The sequence below is a fragment of the Cervus canadensis genome, chromosome 8 (genome assembly GCF_019320065.1).
Source record: "Cervus canadensis isolate Bull #8, Minnesota chromosome 8, ASM1932006v1, whole genome shotgun sequence".
Taxonomy (NCBI): Eukaryota; Metazoa; Chordata; class Mammalia; order Artiodactyla; family Cervidae; genus Cervus; species Cervus canadensis.
The window spans coordinates 39,566,257-39,591,716 of record NC_057393.1 but is presented as its reverse complement, the minus strand read 5'-3'; the positions used below and the strand labels follow the sequence as shown (position 1 = coordinate 39,591,716).

Sequence of the window (25,460 nt, the reverse complement as noted above, 5' to 3'; positions counted from 1 at the left end):
GATAAGACATCAGAAGTCATCCAATACAGTCTCGAACCACAAATGGTTAGACAATACTTAAAAGCAAAAACTATTTGAAAAAAAGAAATACACCTTTTGAGTTTAAATAAGAAGACCAAGCAATACCTGCAACAAATCTTTTAGGTTTCTTAAACAATCTTACTTAATATATTTCAAAGTTATCTAAAAAATTGATGATGTACTGTCTATCCAAATTAATCCAAAAATTCTAACTTAAATAAAAGGGAAAACATTCATTTCATAAATGTATTCTCTTGGGCATTCTTCTCCTGTATCTCTCTCTCTCTCTTTCTCTCTCTCTCACACACACACACAGACAGAGTGTGCTTCTTCCATTTAAACAATACCAATATAACCAAAATTAAAATTACAATAATGCAAACAGGGGTGGAGACATTTTCTCTATCACAGAAAAATGGTAATAAACATGCACACACACAGATGTACACAGCATAAAATACACAGCATGGATGTACACAGCATGGATCATAAAGAAAACCTAAGAATATTGGTTTTCTTAGGATCAAATTTCAACTTGCCTGTCCTTTCAATAAGGAACTGGGAATCAAAATTTCATTTTGCTAAGATAAGCAAAAATTTCATGCAAGTAAACTTCTGATCCCTTTATTATCATGCAAGAGAAGATGAGTGCAAGGGTATGGAGCAAAAGGTGAAAACAAAATCTTATATTTAAACAGGAAGAAGGTAGCTTACACTGCTTCTGTTATCACTGTTTTTATTGTCATTTGGATTTCTCTTTGACCTTTGCCCTTATTTTTCCCTAGTTTGCAGTTGGGGACCTTCTCACCAGTGGGTTGGGGTTTTGGTTACAACAGCTGTTAGGATTCACTGAGCACTTACTGTGTGCCATCACTCTGCTCTGTGCATCATGTGATGAGCCTTGTAAGAACTAGTGATGTCCCCATCTTACAGATGAGGAAACCCAAGAGTCAGGTAAGTTTAAAACTTCCCACAACTTGCATACATAAAAACTGGTAAGGTTTACACACAGGCATTTGGATTGCAGCTTAACTACTGAGAATGGAATTTTGTCATCAGAGCCTCCATTTTTATTAACTTCCCGCTACTGGTGGAGCAGTTCTCTTAAAAAATGTACTATATTCAATAAAAGTATTAATCCCATGAGTTCAGTGTCAATCTCAAGGTTGCCTGACACAGTAAAAAGGAAGAAGAGAGAGGAGGGCAGGAGGGAGGGAGGCAAAGAAGGAAGGAGGGAAGAAGAAAGGCAAGAAAGGAGGAAGGAGCAGCTAAATGTTCAAGTGTTTCACAAAATAAAAAACAAGCAACTTTACAGATGACAAGCATTGTTGTTGTTTAGTCGCTAAGTCATGTCTGACTCTTTAGAAACAAGTATACTACCCATAAATACCATTTTGAATGTTCTTTCAAAGTGACTACAAATGCAAGCTTACACAGTCTATGGCATTAACTTCGACACCAGCATTAAGCAGCATTCGTACAAGAGCCTCATTCTGCTTCGTCTTTGACACCTGTTACAACAGCAAGCACAAGAAGAACAAGAGAGGGTTATTTACAAACGTTGTCTCCATCTTATATCTGGAATATTCCCATCAATAGGCTTTATTTTAATCCCAACACCCCCCTGCATCTATGCATCATTCTTAAATTCTCCCCACCTTCCCCCTGCCCTCCAGTAACAACTAGGGAAAGTCATGGTTGTCAGAGTGCGGTTCTGGAGTAGCAGCATCAGCATCTGGGGACCTAGAAATACAAAATCTAGGGTGCCATCCCAGGCCTGCCAAATCCTACTGAGGTTGGAGTCCAGTGGCCTGTCTTTCCTTTCCTCACTCAAAACCTTTCTATAACATCCCATTGCTCTGGGGACAAAAGCAAAATCGTCAGCCTGTGGCAATCCCTATATTCTGCTCTCCACTTATGGCCTCAGCCATCTCAACCACACCCCCTGGCTCACCTTGCTCCAGCCACATTGGCCTCTGTTAGTCTTTCATCCCCACAGCCTCCCCTGTGCCATAGAAGAGTTGCACTGAATGTTTCTTCTGCCTAGAAGCCTCCTCTCTTTCTTCTTTGCCTGGTAAATATCTTACCCTATGCCCCTCTTCCTCCAGCAGGCTTTCTCTGACCTATCTGTCCAGGCAACATCCCTCTCCATTGACCACCTCTGTGTACCAACTACCTCATGAGAATTTCATAAGTTTCTTTCACTGTTTGATTGAATGACTCATTCTTCCCTACCATCTAACTCTCATGAGGACAAGGACCAAACCTATTTGGTGCATCATTGTATTCCTAATACCAGCACACTGTCTGGCACATAAAAGGTTTATAATAAGTATGTGGTGAATGGTTGAAAACATGAATGAAATTAACTAGGTTCCTCAGAAATCCACTTTTCCTGCCTAGTCTTCTGAGATTCTGATCACAGGACACTTTGAGCATCCCACACCATTCCACTGTGTAGGGAGAATGGCTGTCCCTATTCAAATGGGCATGTCCTGGAGTTAAGCCCCTTTATCATTTAGGAAGCTCCATCCAGCTGTCTTCTCTTTGCAGTTCCCTCCCACCTCAATATCTGCCTTTCTCCTCCTGTCCTCTGATGTAGCACAATCCTTTCTGATCACTTCCCAGATTATTTCCTCTCATGTCATTTATTCTTTATGCATCACAAATTTACAACTTCAGGCCCCATGAATTAATATAATACATGTGCAATCAGAGCTGACTTTTTCACTGTAATTCATCTTTTTTGCCCAGGCTCCAACTTTAAACGTTGTACTGTTTTAACTGATGAAAGAAATCAAAGAGGACACAAATAGATGGAAAAATGTACCGTGTTCATGGATTGGAAGAATCAATATTGTGAAAATGACTATACTACCCAAAGCAATCTATAGATTCAATGCAATCCCTCTAAGGCTACCAACAGTATTTTTCACAGAACTAGAACAAATAATTTCACAATTTGTATGGAAATACAAAAAACCTCGAATAGCCAAAGCAATCTTGAGAAAGAAGAATGGAACTGGAGGAATCAACCTGCCTGACTTCAGGCTCTACTACAAAGCCACAGTCATCAAGACAGTATGGTACTGGCACAAAGACAGAAATATAGATCAATGGAACAAAATAGAAAGCCCAGAGATAAATCCACTTACCTATGGACACCTTATCTTTGACAAAGGAGGCAAGACTATACAATGGAGAAAAGACAACCTCTTCAACAAGTGGTGCTGGGAAAACTGGTCAACCACTTGTAAAAGAATGAAACTAGAACACTTTCTAACACCATACACAAAAATAAACTCAAAACGGATTAAAGATCTAAATATAAGACCAGAAACTATAAAACTCCTAGAGGAGAACATAGGCAAAACACTCTCCAACATAAATCACAGCAGGATCCTCTATGACCCACCTCCCAGAATATTGGAAATAAAAGCAAAAATAAACAAATGGGACCTAATTAAACTGGAAAGCTTTTGCACCACAAAGGAAACTCTAAGCAAGGTGAAAAGACAGCCTTCAGAATGGGAGAAAATAATAGCAAACGAAGAAACAGACAAAGGATTAATCTCAAAAATATACAAGCAACTCCTGCAGCTCAATTCCAGAAAAATAAATGACCCAATCAAAAAATGGGCCAAAGAACTAAACAGACATTTCTCCAAAGAAGACATACAGATGGCTAACAAACACATGAAAAGATGCTCAACATCACTCATTATCAGAGAAATGCAAATCAAAACCACAATGAGGTACCATTACACGCCAGTCAGGATGGCTGCTATCCAAAAGTCTACAAGCAATAAATGCTGGAGAGAGTGTGGAGAAAAGGGAACCCTCTTACACTGTTGGTGGGAATGCAAACTAGTACGGCCACTATGGAGAACAGTGTGGAGATTCCTTTAAAAACTGGAAATAGACCTGCCATATGACCCAGCAATCCCACTTCTGGGCATACAAACCAAGGAAACCAGATCTGAAAGAGACACGTGCACCCCAATGTTCATTGCAGCACTGTTTTATAATAGCCAGGACATGGAAGCAACCTAAATGCCTATCAGCAGACGGATGGATAAGGAAGCTGTGGTACATATACACTATGGAATATTACTCAGCCGTTAAAAAGAATTCATTTGAATAAGTTCTAATGAGATGGATGAAACTGGAGTCCATTATACAGAGTGAAGTAAACCAGAAAGATAAAGACCAATAGAGTATACTAACACATATATATGGAATTTAAAAAGATGGTAATGATAACCCTATATGCAAAACAGAGAAAGAGACACAAATGTACAGAACAGACTTTTGGACTCTGTGGGAGAAGGCAAGGGTGGGATGTTCTGAGAGAATAGCACTGAAACAAGTATACTATCAAGGGTGAAACAGATCATCAGCCCAGGTTGGATGCATGAGACAAGTGCTCAGGGCTGGTGCACTGGGAAGACCCAGAGGGATGGGATGGAGAGGGAGGTGGGAGGGGGGATTGGGATGGGTAACACATGTAAATCCATGGCTGATTCATGTCAATGTATGGCAAAAGCCACTACAATATTGTAAAGTAATTAGCCTCCAACTAATAAAAATAAATGGAAAAAAAAATTGTACTGTTTTAAAGAGCAAGTTTGTGTGTCACCAAATTCTAAAACAGTCTGACCAATCATAGTTGAGACTTTTTCTTCATAATCTCTAAAAAGGCTTGGAAGTGAATGGCAGATTCTGCCCCCCACACACACAACAAAACTACAAATACTCAAATGCTGTGGACTAAATATACATTTTAAAGAACTTTTTGAGAGCATAAACAGATTATATGTTTGTCAGTGAATTATAGTTTTTCCTCTCTCATAAATCCAAGCATCAGAATCAATGTTACCATATTTAATTATAGTTCTTCAAAATTTATAACATTTAATTACTCAAGGAGATAATCACATTGCCTACTGGCAGAGTTTGTTCTGGAGCTTATGTTGACTATTATAACTGACACCCATAGTCTATTAGCAAGAAGGGAAGGGAGTTGGTCACTTAATAAATTGCATATATGTTGAGTCATCTCTCAGACATGGAACTTGCCAGAAGAAGATGGGAAAAAGTGAATAAGTCAGTGCAAATCGGTCACTCTATTTGGGAAAAAAATCTCAAGCTTCATTTTCTACTCATAATATGACTGTATTCATATACCAACTGCATCTTTCTTTATGTAAGCAGGTTACTGCACTCCAAAGATTCCTTCAAGCATGAATAAATCAACCAAGGGGAAAGGTGGGCTTCAAATTCTCTGTAAAGATCCCCTATGTTTGTCAGCTTCTGGTGCAAATCTCCTGGGATCTGTTGTAAAAGTTAGAAACTCAGAAAGATATGTACAGACTTACACTCTCCTTACAAAAAAAAAAAAAAGAGAGAAAATAAACAGTAGGGAGAGGATTTTTTTTAATATTTAGAATTTTTGCTTTTCCTTCAGAAGATTTGTAATCAAAATTAATTTATTTTTCCAAATAAGCATTGCATAGATTATTTAATCATTGATTGATTAACCTGGCTTCCTTTCTTCTTTCTTTACTTCAATCATAGCATTGCATATATGTTGGTAATGCCATTTATAGAATACAAACCAAGAGCTTATTTTTGTTACCATTTATTTACATCTCACCAGTGTAGCAAAACTTAATGACTCATGCTGACAATCTCTTACTCACTCATCTCATGAGTGTTGTACTCACCATGAGGAAATACCCAATAAGCAGGACAGGCATTAAGAGGATAATGAGTAGATAATCAAAGAAGGTAAATCTTTTCTTCACAGCGTAATGCAAGCAGGTTCTCTGTTTCTAAAAAATTCATAAAAGGACTCTTTATTAATAAAAAAAACTTTGTCAAAATTCAGGTTTTGAAATTATAATATCAAAAACTTTAGTCTGTGATTTTTATTTTTGTGGTACCCATGGCACCCTTTTCTGAAGAGTACATCTAACAAATAAACCCCATTTTCCATTGACCAGAATATTGAACACAGTACAGTCTAAAGGAAAAGTTGGGCCACAGAAGAAGACAGTAAATAAAATGCACGTTTTACAAATTATCAAAAAATGGATTATTACACTCATTTTAGTTTGGGGGGGGCGGAAATACATTGAGATATAAACAAAGGACTGAATTTAATATGAAAATCTATAGTTACTCCTTAATCTGGGCTTTGCTGGTGGCTCAGCAATAAAGAATCAACTGCAATGTGGGAGGTGCAGGTTTGAGACTTGGGTTTGATCCCTGAGTTGGGAAGATCCCCTGGAGGAGGGCATGGCAACCCACCCTAGCATTCTTGTCTGGACAATTCCCAAGGACAGAGAAGCCTGGAAGGCCACAGTCCATGGGATCACAAGAGTCAGACACGACTTAGCAACTAAGCTACCACCACCACCCCTCCTTAATCATCAATGGTACACCAGAGCTTTCTGTTTGTTTGTTTTTAAGGACTCCAGTTAGGAGTCCTTACTCCTAACTCCTAGGTTAGGGGAACTTCCTGAAGGCAGTTCACAGACCTAAGAAATGAGAAAGCATCAGTTCAAATTATTAATGTGTAAGAATTAATAATGGGGGAAAATGTAAGTGATTAAACCTTTAAAAAAACATTAAAAGTATTTTTCAAATTGCAAACCAAATACCACTTCTCATAAAATCTCTACCTAAGTATCCACTGAAGTCCTTTCCATGATCTCCATGAGCAGGCTGGCTCAGGTTCTCTGCCAAACAGAGCTAAGCTGCCTCCTCCCAGTGTTGACAAACATCCCTCAGCCTCTTAACCACCAAGTCTCCTGAGAGGGCATGAACCCAGAAACATCTGTCTTGGCCACCCCCTCTCACCACAAGGCCACCCACCTGGTTCCTCAGCTGGGTGCTGGGGCAATCATGTCACACTCCATTAAACTGCCTATCTGTTAGATGCAGCCCAGCCATGACTTGCTTTTAAACCCAACAACACAAAAAATGGGAAGCACAAACAAGAAGATCCAGCAGTGACCCATTTTCTGATAATATATTATTACTCCAAATGTGGATTTTGAAGTGACTTGGATGGGGCAAGTGGGGCCTTATGGGCTATTTTCTGTCATTGAATGTACTTCAGTGGGTTCTGGGCATTCACAATTATTACAAAAAGTGACTTTTTATATTTACTCAGTGTCCTTTAAATGTTGGCTTTACTGTGATGCCAATACTGGACGTTCCTGTGGGGTTCTGAAAGGATGTTCACAGCATCTCCTGTCTGGTTTCAAGTAGCCTCATATTTGTTCTTTGCAAATTTCTTACTGAAATTCTTTTATTCCATAAGCAAATTATAGAATCTTCTGGAGATCAGAACATTGACATAGTAGACAAAAGACTAACTAATGAAATAGCAGTACCAGATCAATACTTGTTTTCCAGGGACTCTTGCCAATTAACTTTTGTAATAGTGAGGAACATGAGCAGGGAAAGAAGAAGGGCAAAGAGAAGCCTGGGGAGGAGGAGAAGGAGGAAAAGAAAGGAAGATGCTCTTTGCAGACAAAGGAGTGAACCATTCCTGTTTTGTTTTGTTTTTTCATAAATGCAAGGACATAATTGCCACAAAACCCACAAAATATGCCTGCTCATGGAACTATACCTGCTCATGGAACTATGCTTTATTTTGCTTTTTAGCCTGATAACATGGCCTCAGTAAGTGTCAGTCTCTCTAAAGTAAGGCCAAAAAAATTTTTTGTTGATATTAAGAACTGCAAACAACAAGCAAATGACGTCCACTGCTTCCACCGGGCCAAGGGGAAAGGCATTACCGTAGTCACAGCCTCACCTGGTTTTTGAGATTCACATCAGCATTTCTTCTCAGAAGAAAGGAAACAATTCTCATGTGCCCCCGCCTGCAAGCGCAGATCAAGGGGGTGTCTCCATTAAAGCCGTCTTGGACATTGATATAGTTGCCATCTTCCTTCACCCACCGCCACACTTGACCCAGGTCATTCTGATAGGCCGCCTGGCAGATGGGCTGAGGAGAGGAAAACAAAAGCAGGTTTTGAAATACAGGAATAATTAAACTACAGCAGGAAAAAAAAAAATCACCTGATACCTTGAAATTCTGTGTTTTGGAACAGTAGTCCTCTGCTTTGTAGATGAGATCTTGGGTCTCCATTATGTCTAGTCTTAAGGACTAGAACCTCATGATTTCCTAAATTGCTTGGCACACAGGCATGTTCATCCAAGACCAGTGAGTGAAAGGATGAATACAATATTACCAACTCACTAAGGAAATCATATGTTGGGTTCATGGATTAATGTCTGTCAGGAAAGCAGGATTTTACTTAAAATGAAATCGGCCTATGGGAGGAGTTCAGGGCAGCCAAGTAATGGGTCAAAGACATATGACCACCTGCCCCCTTCCCGCACACCCCACCAAGGAACTCTGCACAGTGGGAAAGACCTATTTCAGACAAATATTGAATTATGTAATTACTTGCAACTAGATGCTTTTTATTTTATAAAGAATTATAAGGAAGTTGGCAATGCATGATGGGAGTTTCTGAACCTACCTAATCTTGCCTAATTTCCCCACTCTGCTCTCCCTCTGGACTTCTCTCTTTTTTTCAATTTGTTGTTGCTTAGTCACTAAGTCATGTCAGACTCTTTTGCAACCCCATGGACTAATCTGCCAGGCTCCTCTGTCCATGAGATTTCCCAGGCAAGAATACTGGAGTGGATTGCTATTTCCTTCACCAGAGGATTTTCCCAGGGATCAAACCCATGTCTCCTACATTGGCAGGTGGATTCTTTATCACTGGGTCACCAGGGAAGCCGATGTTTAATTCCCCCATCAGGGCCTCTGCCCTTACTACCCCCTCTAGAAAACAAACAAGCTAAACAAATCAAAACACTTTTCACCTGTCTCCTCACCTGGCTAACTTCTAGCTTACCCTTCATGTCATAACTTATTTTCCTATTATCTAAGTCTTTCCTGGCTACAGCATTCCTTTACAGCAACTGACATAATTATACCTCTTTTCTTATTTATAATTGTGTGTTTCACACCAGTGTGAATCAGGAGGTGTTGAGGGCACAGTGAGTGAGGGGAAGCACTGAAGCTCAGGCTAGAAATTCCACATGAATAGAGACTACTTAATTCCATTCACCACCGCAGCCCCAGACAAGATTGCTGAATTTGATCATTAATGACCATTCAGAGATCAGTTTCATGCAGTGTTGGTCAGCACTGGGAACAGAGTAGAAAAACATTAAATATTTTCAGATTGATTTTAATTAGACTGTATTAAAAAGCACTTAAAATACCTAGCACATGAATCATACTTAGTTTATGGAAGTTATTATTATTGCTTATGAGTTTCCCAGGTGGCAAGTGGTGAAGAATCCACGTGTCAATGCAGGAGACATAAGAGACACAGGTTCGATCCCTGGGTCAAGAAGGTCCCCTGGAGGAGGAAATGGCAACCCACTCCAGTATTATTACCTGGAGAATCCCACAGACAGAGCAGCCTGGTGGACAGCAGTCCATGGAATTGCAGAGAGTTGGACATAATTTAGTGACTAAAACAAGTACTAATTAAATTAATTAGCAGTATCTGCCAACAGGTAAAGAAATAGTGGTCAGAGTGGTTGCAAGAGAAGACAGAAAAAGATATGGCCCAAATGCAAAGGAGGCAAAGCTTTTTTTAATTATAAAATTAAATTGTTATGTCTAACTGACGGTAAAGAGCCTGCCCGCAATGCAGGAAGTGTGAGTTGCATCCCTGAGTCTGGAAGATCCCCTGGAGAAGGAAATGGCAATCCACTCCAGTATTCTCGCCTGGAAAATCCCATGAACGGAGGAGCCTGGCGGCTACATACAGTCAACAGGATCTCAAAGAGTTGGACACAACTGAGCGACTACACTTTCACTCTCAACTTTTATTTAGACATCACACAGAAGTGATTTGTTGGATGACTTGTACAAGCAGATGAGAAAATTCTATGCTGTTCTACATGCTATCTCCACTAGGGGGCAGCTCGGAGTCATAAAAGCACTGACAACAGATGCCAGTCTGTAATCAGAAGGAAAAAACTGTCATATTAGCTAGATTTAGTTGTTTGGAAAAACCCATTTCATTTTTTAAAAATTTAACCATAGACCTGTGAAACTTTGCCTCTTATCACTACTACTGATGGACTAGCGTTTGGGAAGTGATGGTTTCCAAAACTTAAAAACAGGTGGTTCTAGAGTTAATTTTTCTGTTAAAAAGTAAAGTGTCTTCCTGGCTTGGTTAGACATCCTATCCAAATTGTTAATTTTTCTTTTTCTAAAATTTTTATTGACAATATTTTAAAAGGTGGAGTTTTTTATGTCATAATCGGGCTTTCCAGATTCTCTTAAAATACTCAAACATTTTAAGAGCCCACAGTTCACACAGGACACCACACAAAGTTCCCTCTGCTTGGGCTGCTCAAAATCTTCATTGAGAGCTAAATATGAGGAGGAAAGGAAAAGTGGACAGTTTTCCTGCAAAAGTTGCCCAGTGCCTTGGCGTGTTTTCTCAATCCCATTTGAGCAACATTACTTACAATATTGACCTGATCTTATCTTTCCATCATTCCTAGGATCCCTATATCCTAGACACACAGTTTCTGTGTTTAGCAATATCTGCTGAAAAAAGAAAAAGTTTAAAAGTTCCAAGAAGGAAGATAGAATTAAGAAAGTCAAGTTCAAGAAAAGATGGTTGGATCTGATCATTAATGACCATTCAGAGATCAATTTCACACAGGCTTGGGCAGAAGGCAGATTATATGGGCCTGAGTACTCGGATTAAGAAGAATTAAAGAGTGTGATCAGAGAGGAATCTGTGGCAAGTTTGGTGTGTGTGTACTCAGTCACCCAGTCATGTCTGACTCTTTGCAACCCCATGTACTGTAGCCCATCAGGCTTCTCTATCTGTGGAATTTCCCAGAAGAGAATACTGGATTGGGTTGTAAGTTTGGTAGTGAAAGCTAAGAGGGAGCCAGTGGGTACCCAGAGGGAAGTATCAGGGTCCAGCCAAAGTTCTACCCCTCTTAGAGACAAGGTGGTAGTTTCAAGTGGTTATAAATACAGGCACTGGAAACAAAGTTTCTAGGTTCCGATCTCAGCCCTGCCATTTAACAACTGTGCTCTTTGGACAACTTAAACAATTTGTGTTCAGTTTGTTTCTTCATTTAATAATCACATCTTCTTTATTAGGTTACAAAAAGGATTAAGTGTGACTGTATAGATAAAGCACATAGCTCAGATCTGACTCATAATAAACCTTCAATTAACATAAACCATACCCTTATAATTATTTTTTAAAAACATAGAAGCCAGTGAAGATGAGCAGAGATGGTCATCAGATAAATAATTACTGAAAGAGTAATGATGGGATAGAGAACCCACCGTATAGCACAAGGAGCTCTACTCAATGCCCAGTAATGACCTATATGGAAACAGAATCTCATGCCATTTGCAGCTGTATTAATGCGACTAGAGATTATTATACTAAGTGAAGTAAGTCAGAAAGAGAAAGACAAATACCATGTGATATCACTTATATGTGGATTCTAAAATATGGCACAAATGAACCTATCTATGAAATAGAAACAGACTCATAGACTATTGGTTGAGATCAGACTTGTGCTTGCCAAGGAGCTGAGGGGAGGGAGAGAAATGGACTGGTAGTTTGGGGTTGGTGGATATAAATAAACTATTACATTTAGAATTGATAAACAACAAGGTCCTACTGTACAGCAGAGGAGACTATATCCAGTCTCCTGGGATAAGCTGCAATAGAAAAAATATTTAAAAATAAGAATGTATGTATATGTAAAACTGAATCACTTTGCTATACAGCAGAGACTGGCACAACATTGTAAATCAACTATAATTTTTTTTTTAAAAAGGCCCGTTCCAGAATAGGGCTATCACCAGAGATCTCTGCAAGGAATATGGGGAAAACTCAGCAAAGCCTAAAGATCAGAGTCTACTTTGTGTCCCACTGTTTCTGCAGGCCCAGCAAACATCCATCTACTGAATGTTTGCTTTTTCATCTTCTTAAAGAAAAACATTTATTTTTGTTTTGTTTTGTTTTGTTTTGTTTTTTTGGCTGCACCAGGTCTTAGTTGTGACATGTGGATCTAATTCCCTGATTAGGGATCAAATCTGAGCCCACTGCTTTGGGAGCATGGAGTTTTAGCCACCTGCCCACCAGGGAAGTTCTCTGCTTTTTCATCTTCACATGAATTGCCTTCCTCCCCTTTGAAGTCTCAAATCACTACCCCGACATCCTCTGCATATTTAGCTGAAGATGGTATTTAACGTCAAGATTTCAGCCATTTTGGCGAGCTACTCAGTTTTCCTGGGTCTCTCCCATGTAAACATGTTATCAAACTTTTGATTGATTTTCCCCTGCTTATCTTCCTCATGCCCATCTAATTTGCAGATCAGCCTGAAGAAGAGGAAGTGTCCATGTCTGGCCTTAAAAATAGTCGAGAGCTGGGTGCTAGAAGCCCACCTCTGTCCCACTTTGTATCCCACCTTTTCAGGTTTCCCTGGTGGCTTAGAGAGTAAAGAATCCACCTGCCAATACAGGAGACCCAGATTCAATCCCTGGGTTGGGAAGATCCCTTGGAGAGAGGAATGGCAAACCCATTCCAGTATCCTTGCCTGGAGAATTCCATGGACAGAGGAGCCTGGTGGCTTACAGTCCATAAGTTTGCATTTTTAGTAACATGGAAGAACCTGAGCTGCCTGCACCATTATAGATTCTCTAAAAGCAAAGTTTCTCCCACCACGCCCATCCTCAGTATTGCTTCCCTCTAAGTGTAGAGGATCTTCCTTAACTGTCAGTCTAAAGAAAGATGATGTGGAACTCTGCCTTTATAAGTTGCTTATTAACACTCTCCATGCTGAAGATCCACTCATTTAAAATGTTCCCTGGGACTTCCCTGGTGGTCCAGCGGTTAAGACTTTGCGCTCCCAATGCAGGGAGCACAGGTTTGATCCCTGGCTGGGGAACTAAGATCCTGCTTGCTACACAGCATGGCAAAAAAGGAGTGTGGGGGGGAATTAAAATGTTCCCTAACAACTTCTGAGAAGGATAAGTGGCTTTTGATGCAACATGGTTCAGGTAAAGAGCCTTGTATATTAACGAAATGTCTCCCCAGAAAAGTCGAGAAAGCATTTTCTTCCTCTTCAATTCAAGAAATTTTAGGGAACAATAATAATGAAGGTTTAATTTTACTTGTACAAATAAATCTCAAGCCTTTCCTTCTGATGACTCCTTTCTTCACATACTGTGACTTAAATTTCTTAGTAAATTCTTTCTTTCAGACAAATTTTAGAAAGGCACAAGGTGTTTTTTTGTTGATGTTGCTGTTTGTTTGTCTGTCGTCTTTACATCCACTACGTTATGTGAAGGATAGTCCCAGCGGTGGTTGGGTTATAAGGAGTCGTAACAGTGAAGGGGAAATCAAGGCAAGGCACACATTTATCTATTTTGTGTTCTTTCTCCAACAAAGATACTCTTGAGAACGTGATGTTGTCTTCACCGCCAGAAAGTTAAAGAAGCATCATTACCACACTTGAGACAGAAGCCTTGCGGTCAGGGATGAGGACCAGGAGACAGCAAAGGCTTGTTTGAGGAGAAGGGGCAGAGGAAGCGTGGGTTCTCACTGCTAGATTTAGCAAATCAGAAGCCCTGTATCTCCCCACCAGCTCAGACCACCAAAGAAGTAAGTTCAGAGCTTTGAGGAGGAAGTCATGTTGAGGCAGGAGACAGACGGGCCCCAGTCTGAACAGCTGGAGTCTCCTCCCATACTCCGAAATAGCTGGAGCAAGAGAGGAGCTGAGCCCTACCCAGGTAAGAGATAAAAGATCACATATTCCTCATTCTCGAAGGCAAGGAGACCTTCCAGATGACACGTGTGCAGAAAGGCTCCTTGAAGGTCAGAAAGGGAGGCAGCATCAGCTCATAGTAAGTGATGTCAACTTCCCATAGGCCTCTTTGCTAGAATCCGTCTTGGCTAAGAGACACATGTGCACACTTAGGAGGGTCCTGGGATGCACCAAATATATCAGAAGCAAGCCAAGCAAGGTGAATGGCCAAAGGAAACCCAGAAGAAATGTCCCATAAAAGTAATTCAAACTACCACGAGGACAGCACTCTTTCTCTCTGAGCCTGCCTGTGTGTCTTTCCATATGTACTCTTTTTCCTCCTAATAAACACTTTACTTGCTTCACAACTTTCCTCCTCTACATGGAAATTCATTTGCACACAGCTGAGGGGCCAGGGCCTTGTCACCGATCACTGGTCCTGGTGGTCTGGTGGCCAGGATTTGACACTCTCACTGCCGTGGCCTGACACCAATCCGCCAGGAGCTCAAACTCTGCTTCAAGCTGCTACCGGTCGAGACCGCCAGAGATTAGTCTTACACTTACTGCTTCCTGTACTCCTGGACTTTCTGCCCAAGGGTTTGGAGGACCATGTTAAGCTGACATTATTTAGAATCCCTGGAGCAGTGATGACAAAAAGCAAATCAATCCGGAGTCAGATTCATTACTCTCTAAATTCCAGGCTTCCCTGGTGGCACAGTGGTGAAGAAGCTGCCTGCCAATGCAGGAGATACAAGAGATGTGAGTTCAGTCCCTGGCTCAGAAAGATCCCCTGGAAAAGAAAATGGCAACCCACTTCAGTATTCTTGCCTGGAAAATCCTATGGATAGAGAAGTCTGATGGACTACAGTCCATGGGGTCACAAAGGGTCAGACATAACTTGAGCGCATGCAAGCACAGTTCTGAATAGATGATAAAACTTCTTATTGCCTGTACCCAGATGAACTGCTTTCATCAGCATGCCTTGCATACACTGCTCGGTTATTCCAATTGCCCCAACTTCCCATGCTTCAGATTCTCCACACATACACCCTCTGTCCAGGACACTATCCCCAAGACTAGATTCTAAGATTGATTCATTTTCCCCAGAGTTTAGCTCGAATGTCACTATCTCAGAGAAGCCTTTCAGGTCAAATCTAATTCCACATATACACCTGTCTTAGATACTCTTTATCCTGTTGTTTCCTTGCTTCCTCTTTTCACTGCATCTAGTTCTTTTTTTTTCAGTTTGTATATTCATTTCACATTGGTAGCTCCAAGAGGTCCAGATCCACTTTTATTTTCTTATCACTATGTGCCAGGAACTAGTATGTGCCTGGAATGTAGTATGTGATCAATAAATATTGTTGATTAAACAAATAGATGACTGAATGTGTGAATAAATATTTATTAGCACTTAGCTCCAGTTTCTGCTCATACATTGAAGTTATCATTTCCTCTTTGAAAAATGATTTAGTACCTTATTATCATTTGTAAAATACTTAAAATATACAAGGAAGGAATCAAGAAAACAACTGGGTGCTCTTTGGTGCTCTTTTTAAATACATAATGCCAAAATTTTGCAAAGGGAGCAATATACAAACAAAGAAGATATAGCTTGTAAAATTATGAGGAGGGATTTTTTTTTTTTTCCAACTGCCTTTGCTTCTCCTTTTCCCTTGTCTGGAATGACACAGTGTTTCATGCTGAACTGGATCTCACCCAGCCCTCTTGTTTTATGTGTATCAAAACTGTGACTTGGAGAGGCTAAATGATTTCCTGTAAGGGCCAAGAGTTTCTGGCACAATGGGGGCTAAATTCCAGGTCTTCTGGATTTCCATTCCAATGGCCTTTCCACTCATTACATCTCTCTTTCTCTCCCCACTGAGCTCTCCTCCTCAGGGGTACCAGCTCTCCCAAAAAGCCCTGCTCAGCTGAAATTGCTTTCTCTGGACACTGTTCATTCCAATATGATCCCGCTTTTCTTTAAACCATATGCCCTTTTTCTATGGCATCATTTTCCTATCTGAAAAATAGATTCATTTCTAAAACATTAATACTAAGAGTGTGTGTGTGTGTGTGTGTGTGTAAGCACCTCTGTTCATAGGTAATTTTAACATTAAACTTTCCTAAAGTTTAAAGGGCTACATCATTTATGGTATGATTCTCTAGATATTCCTCTTAAGGCCTGACTCCCTAGCTGACAAGCATAAGAGCTTAGAGAAGATTCTATAGGTCTTCTAAGCACAAATTCTTGAGCTCTTTAAGTTTTTATACATATTCCTGCTTTCTAATTTTTGTTTTGCAACAGTACTTTCCAGTGCAACACTTCTCTACAGCTGAGAGTAAGATGTACCTCACTGGCACCTGGATTTAGTACCCTATTCTTCTAAGGGAAAGGGCCGTAGTGTGTCTTCATGGGGAGCAGAGTGGTTAAGACCAGCTTCTTTATGGAGGGTGACATGCCTGTTTAGAGAGCTTTAGAGAAAGAGTTTAGCAGGTTCACCAGCAGGTAAGCAGAATTTCCCTGAATGTACACAGGTCTCTAGCCAGTAAGTACTCTCTAGTTGCATTAACTCTGAGCAGGTTCCTGAAACTGTCTTTACCTCATGTGTGCATGCATGCTAAGTCGCTTTAGTGATGCCCAACTCTATGTAACCATGTGGACTGTAGCCCACCAGGCTCCTCTGTCCATGGGATTCTCCAGGCAAGAATACTGGAATGGGTTGCCATGCCCTCCTCCAGGGGATCTTCCCAACCCAGGGGAGGAACTTGAATCTCTTACATGTCCTGCATTGGCAGGCACAGCCAGGCACATAATAAGTCCAAAGTACATGTTTGTTATTATTGTAAACAGTATGAACAGATATGTGTGATAAGAGTTTAAACGAATCAGCCCTGTTTAAAAGTCTGGCTTGTGTAACCGGGGGTGATCACTCCAAGCTAGGTTCTCTCACTGAGCTCTGAGCATATCCCCTACTGTAGGCATTAGGAATGACTCTGGGACACCCACTCATTCTCTCCTTCTATTTTTAAAAAAATTTTATTGGAGTATAATTGATTTACAATGTTGTGTTAGTTTCTCCTTCTTTCTTAAAAATATATTAGAAATAATTTAAATGTCCAACAGTGAATACATGGATAAAGAAAATGTGGTACATCTATATCTACAATGGAATATTATTCAACCATACTACTACTACTAAGTCGCTTCAGTCGTGTCCAACTCTGTGCGACCCCATGGACGGCAGCCCACCAGGCTTCCCCGTCCCTGGAATTCACCAGGCAAGAACACTGGAGTGGGTTGCCATTTCCTTCTCCAATGTGTGAAAGTGAAGTCTCTCAGTCATGTCCGACTCCCAGGGACCCCATGGACTGCAGCCTACCAGGCTCCTCCGTCCACGGGGTTTTCCAGGCAAGGGTACTGGAGTGGGTTGCCATTTCCTTCTCCAATGCATGAAAATGAAAAGTGAAAGTGAGGTTGCTCAGTCATGTCTTACTCCCAGCGACCTCATGGACTGCAGCCTACCAGGCTCCTCCATCCATGGGGTTTTCCAGGTAAGAGTACTGGAGTGGGTTGCCATTGCCTTAAACAGGAACAAATTTCTTTTACCATTTGTTACAACATAGATGGAGGAGGAAATGGCAACCCACTCCAGTATTCTTGCCTGGAGAATCCCATGAACAGAGGCGTCTGGCAGGCTACAGTCCATGGGGTTGCAAAGAGTCAGACGTGACTGAAGCACCTTAGCAGGGGCTCATAACAAAGATGAACCTTCAGGGTATTATACTAAGTGAAGTATGTCACACAGAAAAAGATAAATACCAGATGCTCTAACTTTTGTGCTGTGATTAGTTGCTCAGTCATGTCTGACTCTTCGCAGAATCTAAATAACAACAATGAAAAACAACAAATCAAGCACACACACACAAAAATCACACATGAATATTGAAAATAGATTGGTGGTTGCCTGAGACAGAGGGAAGGAGGTGAAAGGTGGGGGAAATGGGTAAAGGAAGTCAAAAGGTGCAAATTTCTAGTTATAAAATGAGTAAGTCATTGGGATGCATGTAAGCCTGGTGACTATGGTGATGGATGTTACCTGGACTTACTGTGGTGATCATTTTGCAATATATACAAATATTGAATCATAACTTTATACACCTGAAACTAATGTAATGTCAGTTGTATCTCAATAAGTATATATATGCTAGGTATTAATATAAATAGATATTAATATAAATAGCTATTAATATAAAATAGCATAACTATTAGCAATGCAAGACTCTAAAGAATAGCAGAATATGCACCCCAATTTTCACCTCTTAATGGAACAGTTATTTTGAGGTAAAAGCAATTGAGAAAAAGTATATACAAAGATTATTCTCTGCCCTCCTATTTAACTAAAAACAGGATATAAATTTGTGAAGGTGTCTCCCTTCCTTCTCTACCAGGAAACACAAAACTACCTTTGTCAGCCCAGAGAACGCAACAAAGCAATCTACAGAAACTAGCTCTCATCTTCCATTAGCTATCTTATGTATTTGCCTTCCCTCAATTTTCTGCCTTAGGAATTCAAAGTTCTTTTCCTTCCATCTTGCCACTGATCTACAAACTCGTTCTTTTGTTCAGATGCTATGTGAGCCCAAGTTGTAAGTACCTCTTTGAGTTACTCGAGTAGTATCATTTGATACTGAGTTGCATGGAAATACCTTTTATCCCATCACTACCTTATTGCCTGACATATCAGTAAACAAAGGATGTCAGAGTCATCAAAGACTGCAGCCACCTCTGACCATCAAAGGTGACCTGATGAGCCCTGAGGGAACTCAGGAAGAAAACAAATAACCTGCCATCTAGAAGCCAGCAGATTGCGGCCATTCCCTACAGTGAGCCCCGAGAACACTCAGGATGTGAAAACCAGGATATAGGCCTGAGATAACTGAGATGCATATCAAAGAAATGATTTCAGTGAGCCCAGACTCTGGTGTCTTTCCATACATGGAAAAGCACTAAATTCTTTAACTTGAGATAACTAGTTTTCTTTCTAGTAATCATCTGTTCCTACTACCTGCCTTTGCTTGCAAAGCTCCTATATATCCTGGCTTCCCCTTCACCTCCTCGGAGCAGTTTTCTCAGGGTTACTTGAGATGTTGCCTTCTGGGCTTGAGATCCTCAGAGTGTCTGCTGAATAAAACATAACTCTCAGCTTTAGGGTTGTGCATGTGTTTTTCAGTCAATACTATCCATGATTCAATATTAATTATGAGCTTTGAATAATTACCTATGAGTTTCTGGGTAAGTTAAAGTCTTTTACGGATATGTGTAAGCATGTGATGTGTGTGTGTGCATGTGGTGGTTGTATTTGCTTTCAAATATCACAGTAAATTCCACATTGCTTTGTCCTCGATATATCTGAAAAGTGAACCATTCATTCTGCTTCTGAGGATATTCTCTTTGATACTGCTAAGTAACTCATTATGTCTTGCCTTGCCTTGACTCAACCACCTGCCGCATCAGCAGGCCATTAACAATTAAGCTGCTCACACAGAGATTTCTGTAAGTAATTATTCCTGGGGCCTAAACTACAGTCTGGTCTTCCTTGTTGGTTCAGTTAGTAAAGAATCCGCCTGCAATGCAGGAGACCTGAGTTCAATCCCTGGGTTGGGAAGATCCCTTGGAGAAGGGAACAGCTAAAACTATAGCCTAGCTTCTCACAGCTGTGGTCCTGGCCCAGCAGCATTATCTTAGGCCCAGCCAGACCTACAGAATAATAATCTATATTTGAAAAAGATGTTTGAGTGACCTGTATGCACTTTAAAGTTTGAAAAGCACTAGCCTAAACCAGTGTTTCTCTCCCAAGAGGTGGTAAGCTGATTACCTACATCAGGATCACTTGAGAGGCTCCTCTACAAAGCAGGTTTCTGGACCCTACCCCAAACTGAGTGAAGCAGAATCTCTGGGGTGGGGGCCCTTGAAACTGCATTTTCAACAAGTTCCTCTCCCCAGCGCTTAGGCAATCTAGGGTTTAAGAAAAGCCAGAGTAGCATTTTAGAATATTATACATGTTGACACTTTCATCTATGTGGGTTTTTCACCAGCCTAAAGTCGCTGGGCAAGACATACCTAGAAATATAAACTAATTAAAGAACAAGTTGACTACAGAAACACAAACCCACACCTGGCATTAGACAAAACTGCCAACACTGAGAAAATGCCTTTAGTAATAGATGAACCACCCAAAGAGGTTCCACTGCTGAAAGAGGTTTCAAGCGTCTGCAATGAAATGCGGACAGACAGGCTATTTGTGTCAGAGAGGAGAGGGAGCAAATCGTGAACAATAACATCATTTCCTCTCTTGGACTCTTGTTTAAACATCACTCTCCTGTTCTCCTTTAAAACATTAGTAAAAATCTATTTGATTCTAACTGGTTACTCTCAATATAGGAGAAAGTATTTCTGTATCCATCAGATGTGAAAAGAAAAATATCAAAATGCATTCTGTTTTTATCTGTCTCCTATATAGGGGCAGGCTTTATTAGTAATTGCTAGAGGTGAATTTCCTTTCAAATACCAGAAGAAAGGTGTTACTCTGTATTATACAAATGATTCCATAAAAGAACCAGGCTATCTGTTGTCTGTTTAGAAAATTCAGCTGAGGACAATTTTTCCTTATCCCCTGGATATTTGACATCAGAAAACACAACTCCATTAACTCTATCTTCATAAACTTCATTTTATGGATCCAAATTACCCCCATAAACATCTGGACATCATGACTTGTACACGCTATGGCTCTGTCTAGCTAAAGTTTTAGAGCTGCAAGATACTATTGCCTTAAAAATATTAAACAGATCAAAAAGACTAGCACACAGGACCTTGTTTGGACTTAATACTTTTACAGAAAGTTAGACAGAAGAAAAGGAGACATAGTAACAGGGATAGGAAGTTCCATTTGAAAAGCAGGAGCCAGTTTTAACACCCTGGGAATCTCATTTCCAGAGAACTTACATACCTCAGAGTATAGGATCCCCATACTGGTCCTTCACAGATTTACTTCACCTCTACTGCTTCTTGAACCTTCTTGAGGTATTTCCAGTTAATATCCAAATCCTTCCCAGTCCAGGGAAAGGTCTCTAGAAGCCCAGGGCGGTCAGCGGCAAGTCATTTCTTCTGACGCCGGTGAGTATTCTTCTAGCAGCCCACAGCAACACACCTTCCAGTGAGCCCAACCCAGTGAAACGAGGGCCTTAGTTTACTGTGTAATGAATGACCGAAGTCCTGCGTCATCTACTGTTACAACCCCGAGGAACCGGTTTCTGAGTCATATCTCCTCTGCCAATGGTGACATGTGAAAAGAAGGAAGCAGAGTTGAAGGGGGAAGAAAAGTTTTCACAGGGTCAGGAAGGACTCGGCTCAAAACGGGGTACTGTGTTTGGGACATTTCCTATTGAAATCTGGTTTTCAGTGGCTATTGAGAAAGGCTAAGTGCAAACAAACTCACTTGTTAGAACCATGTATGTTGGCACAGGACTTGACCTTTGTGAAAAATCCACTTTGAAACTAATGGATTATTGCTATCTTTATTCACAGATAAGTTTGTTTAATATTCTTGATGTTTCGATATAAACTAATTAAAATAATAAAGTCAACTTGTGAACTATACTATTTTAAATACATAAGTATACTCATAATGACTTTCAAGGGCATCTCTGAGTAAAGTTTGAGCAACTCAAAAAGAAACTAAATTTTGGAAAAATTAATCCCATTTACATTCTAGTCAATTCAATTACCTTGAAAGGTTTAAATTATACTTATAGTACTACCATATTTGATTTTCCTTTATAAGCACTGTAATTCTGAGCATAACAAGTAATACTTTCACAGCTAAACAATCTTGTGAATTGAATAAACTAAACTTACTCTAATAAAACAAATATTAAATTGTCTTAAACATTCTTTTTTCAAATTTAGTCAAATTAATTTGTAATATTCCATTTAAAAATCATAAGTCTAAAATCTCTATTATACATTTGATGCTTTTGAGCTGTGGTATTGGAGAAGACTCTTGAAACTGCCTTGGACTGCAAAGACATCAAATCAATCAATACTAAAGTAAATCAATCTTGAATATTTATTGCAAGGACTGATGTTAAAGTTGAACTTCCAAAACTTTGGCCACCTGATGCCAAGGACCAATTCATTGGAAAAGACCCTGATGCTGGGAAAGACTAAAGGCAGGGGGAAAAGGGGACAATAGAGGATGAGATAGTTGGTCAGCATCACAGACTCAATGGACATGAGTTTGAGCAAACTCTGGGAGTCGATGAAAAACAGGGAAACCTGGTGTGCTGCAGTCCATGGAGTTGCAAACAGTCAGACGCAACTGAGTGACTGAACAACAACAATACATTTTGCATGGAATCACCAGGCCACATGGTCAAATAGACTAACATGCCAAATCTCTTAAGCACTGTTGACATTGTGTGTGTGTGTGTGTGTGTGTGTGTGTGTGTGTGAACAGTCAGTTACTCAGTCACGGCTGACTCTCTGCAGATCCATGGACTGTAGTTTGCCAGGCTCCTCCATCAGTGGAATTTTCCAGGCAAGAATACTAGGGCAGGTTACCATTTCCTGCTCCAGGGGCATCTTCCCAACCCAGAGATCAAACCCATGGAGTTCTCTTACTTCTCCTGCATTGGCAGGTGGATTCTTTACCACTAGAGCCTAGGAAGCCCAGACATTTTATATATCAAGTGAAAGTGCAAGTTGCTCAGTCATGTCCAACTCTTTGTGACCCCGTGAACTGTAGCCTGCCAGTTCAGAGCCTCCTCTGTCCATGGAATTCTCCAGGCAAAAATATTGGAGTGGGTAGCAGTTCCCTTCTCCAGGAAATCTTCCCAACCCAGGGATCAAAGACAGGTCTCCTGCATTGCAGGTGGATTCTTTTCCAGCTGAGCCACCAGGGAAGTTGTTATATTTGGTACCAAATATAATACAAAATATTCACACATTTTTTCTGAACTTAACACAATCACAGCAAAGCGCTAAACGTTCCCAGAATTAAAACACACACTCATGAGAAAAGAGTTCAGTCATCCCAAGCAAATGGATGGGACTCTGATCAGTTGAGGTTCTTTCTGGTCAAGATTAAGGAGCTAGGATTCAAGACCTGAGCTCTTGAATTTCTTTTCCTCCCCAGGGAAATTCTTTCTACTCCACTGATGGATGCAGTGGAGTCTTATTGTTGTTATAATGAGAATTATACACTACTATGCCTTGGCATTGGAGCCAATCCCCCTGTAATTTTAAGAATTAGCTAATACTTCTGTTGGAGACTTGAAGACGGAAGTCTGCAATACCCAGTAAGATTGCAGCTGACTTCCTCTTTGGCTTAGTTTGATTTTGCATTTCTTTATTCTTAACACATTCAGGGTCTTTCCTATTGACCTAAACATTAATGCTATTTCCAGGGAGTACTTCACTCTCTTGTGTAAATCTTCTGTAACCCTTTTTAGCTTCCTTTGTAATCTCTTCTAACTTATTTAACAGAACTCTTCACTTTCACTACCTCTATGCTAAGGTTGTTGATGGTTTCTCCAAGCTCTTTGCACCCTAACTGAACTGAAAAGTCTTCTTTAATTTCCTAACAGGACCACAACTCCTCTAACTGGAATCTGTCTCTCTCTCTTGACTGCATCTTGAAGGTGTAGGAGTTTGAAACAAGCTTCCCCAAATGTGCCATGTTGACATGAAGATTACTTTGAACTAAAGGCAATAGAGACCCAGTGGGTTCAAGAGAATCCATTGCCCCTCCCTTAACTACCCAGATTGATTTTATTCTTTGTAGCCAAAGATGGAGAAGCTCCATACAGTCAGCAAAAACAAGACCCAGAGCTGACTGTGGCTCAGATCATGAACTCCTTATTGCCAAATTCAGACTTAAATTGAAGAAAGTAGGAAAATCACTAGACCATTCAGGTATGACCTAAATCAAATCCCTTATGATTATACAGTGGAAGTGACAAATGAATTCAAGGGATTAGATCTGATAGACAGAGTGCCTGAAGAACTATGGACAGAGGTTTGTGACATTGTACAGGAGGCAGGGATCAAGGCCATCCCCAAGAAAAAGAAATGTAAAAAGGCAAAATGATTGTCTGAGGAGGCCCTACAAATAGCTATGAAAAGAAGAGAAGCAAAAGACAAAGGAGAAAAGGAAAGATATTCCCATCTGAATGCAGAGTTCCAAAGAATAGCAAGGAGAGATAAGAAAGCCTTTCTTAGTGATCAATGCAAAGAAACAGAGGAAAACAACAGAATGGGAAAGACTAGAGATCTCTTCAAGAAAACTAGAGATACCAAGGGAATTTTTCATGCAAAAATGGGCACAATAAAGGACAGAAATGGTATGGACCTAACAAAAGCAGAAGATATTAAGAAGAGGTGGCAAGAATATGATGGTGTGATCACTCATCTAGAGCCAGACATCCTGGAATGTGAAGTCAAGTGGGCCTTAGGAAGCATCACTTCGAACAAAGCTAGAGGTGGTGATGGAATTCCAGTTGAGTTATTTCAACTTCTCAAAGATGATGCTGTGAAAGTGCTGCACTCAATATGCCAGCAAATTTGGAAAACAGCAGTGGCCACAGGACTGGAAAAGGTCAGTTTTCATTCCAATCCCAAAGAAAGGGAATGACAAAAATGCTCAAACTATTGCACAATTGCACTCATCTCACATGCTAGCAAAGTAATGCTCAAAGTTCTCCAAGCCAAGCATCAACAGTACATGAACTGTGAACTTCCAGATGTTCAAGCTGGATTTAGAAAAGGCAGAGAAACAAGAGATCAAATTCCCAGCATCTAATGGATCATCAAAAAAGCAAGAGAGTTCCAGAAAAACATCTACTTCTGCTTTATTGACTATAAGAAAGCCTTTGACTGTGTGACTCTCAACAAACTGTAGAAAATTCTTCAAGAGATGGGCATACCAAACCACCTGACCTGCCTCCTGAGAAATCTGTATGCAGATAAAGCAACAGAACTGGACATGGAACAACAGACTGGTTCCAAATCGGGAAAGGAGTACGTCAAGACTGAATATTGTCACCCTGCTTATTTAACTTATATTCAGAGTACATCATGAGAAATGCTGAACTGGATGCAGCACAAGTTGGGAATCAAGATTGTCGGGAGAAATATCAATAACCTTAGATATGCAGAGGACACCACCCTTACGGCAGAAAGTGAAGAAGAACTAAAGAGCCTCTAGATGAAAGTGAAAGAGGAGAGTGAAAAAGTTGGCTTAAAACTCAACTTTCAGAAAACTAAGATCATGGCATCCAGTCCCATCACTTCATGGCAAATAGATGGGGAAACAGTGAAAACAATGAGAGACTTTTTTGGGGGGGCTCCAAAATCACTGCAGCCATAAAATTAAAAGACACTGGCTCCTTGGAAGAAAAGTTATGACCAAACTAGACAGCATATTAAAAAGCAGAGACATTACTTTCCCAACAAAGGTCCATCTAGTCAAGGCTA

The 25,460-nt window shown here is 40.3% G+C and overlaps 1 protein-coding gene across 2 annotated transcripts in view; it reads right to left on the bottom strand.

The window, feature by feature from the left end:
• ANKRD22 (ankyrin repeat domain 22) overlaps window positions 1-21,167 on the bottom strand; it is a 29,776-nt gene extending 8,609 nt beyond the window's left edge. For both annotated transcript variants that reach the window (XR_006270893.1, XM_043476883.1), the window contains exons 1-4: window positions 20,935-21,167; window positions 7,850-8,041; window positions 5,748-5,855; window positions 1,455-1,532 (exon numbers count right to left, since the gene is read on the bottom strand). Coding sequence is in view for 1 of the 2 variants with exons in the window: in XM_043476883.1 (XP_043332818.1) it covers window positions 1,455-1,532; window positions 5,748-5,855; window positions 7,850-8,041; window positions 20,935-20,955 (399 nt within the window). In the remaining variant the exon portion in view is untranslated. The remainder of the gene's footprint in view (window positions 1-1,454; window positions 1,533-5,747; window positions 5,856-7,849; window positions 8,042-20,934) is intronic.
• Between the last annotated feature and the right edge of the window lie 4,293 nt (window positions 21,168-25,460).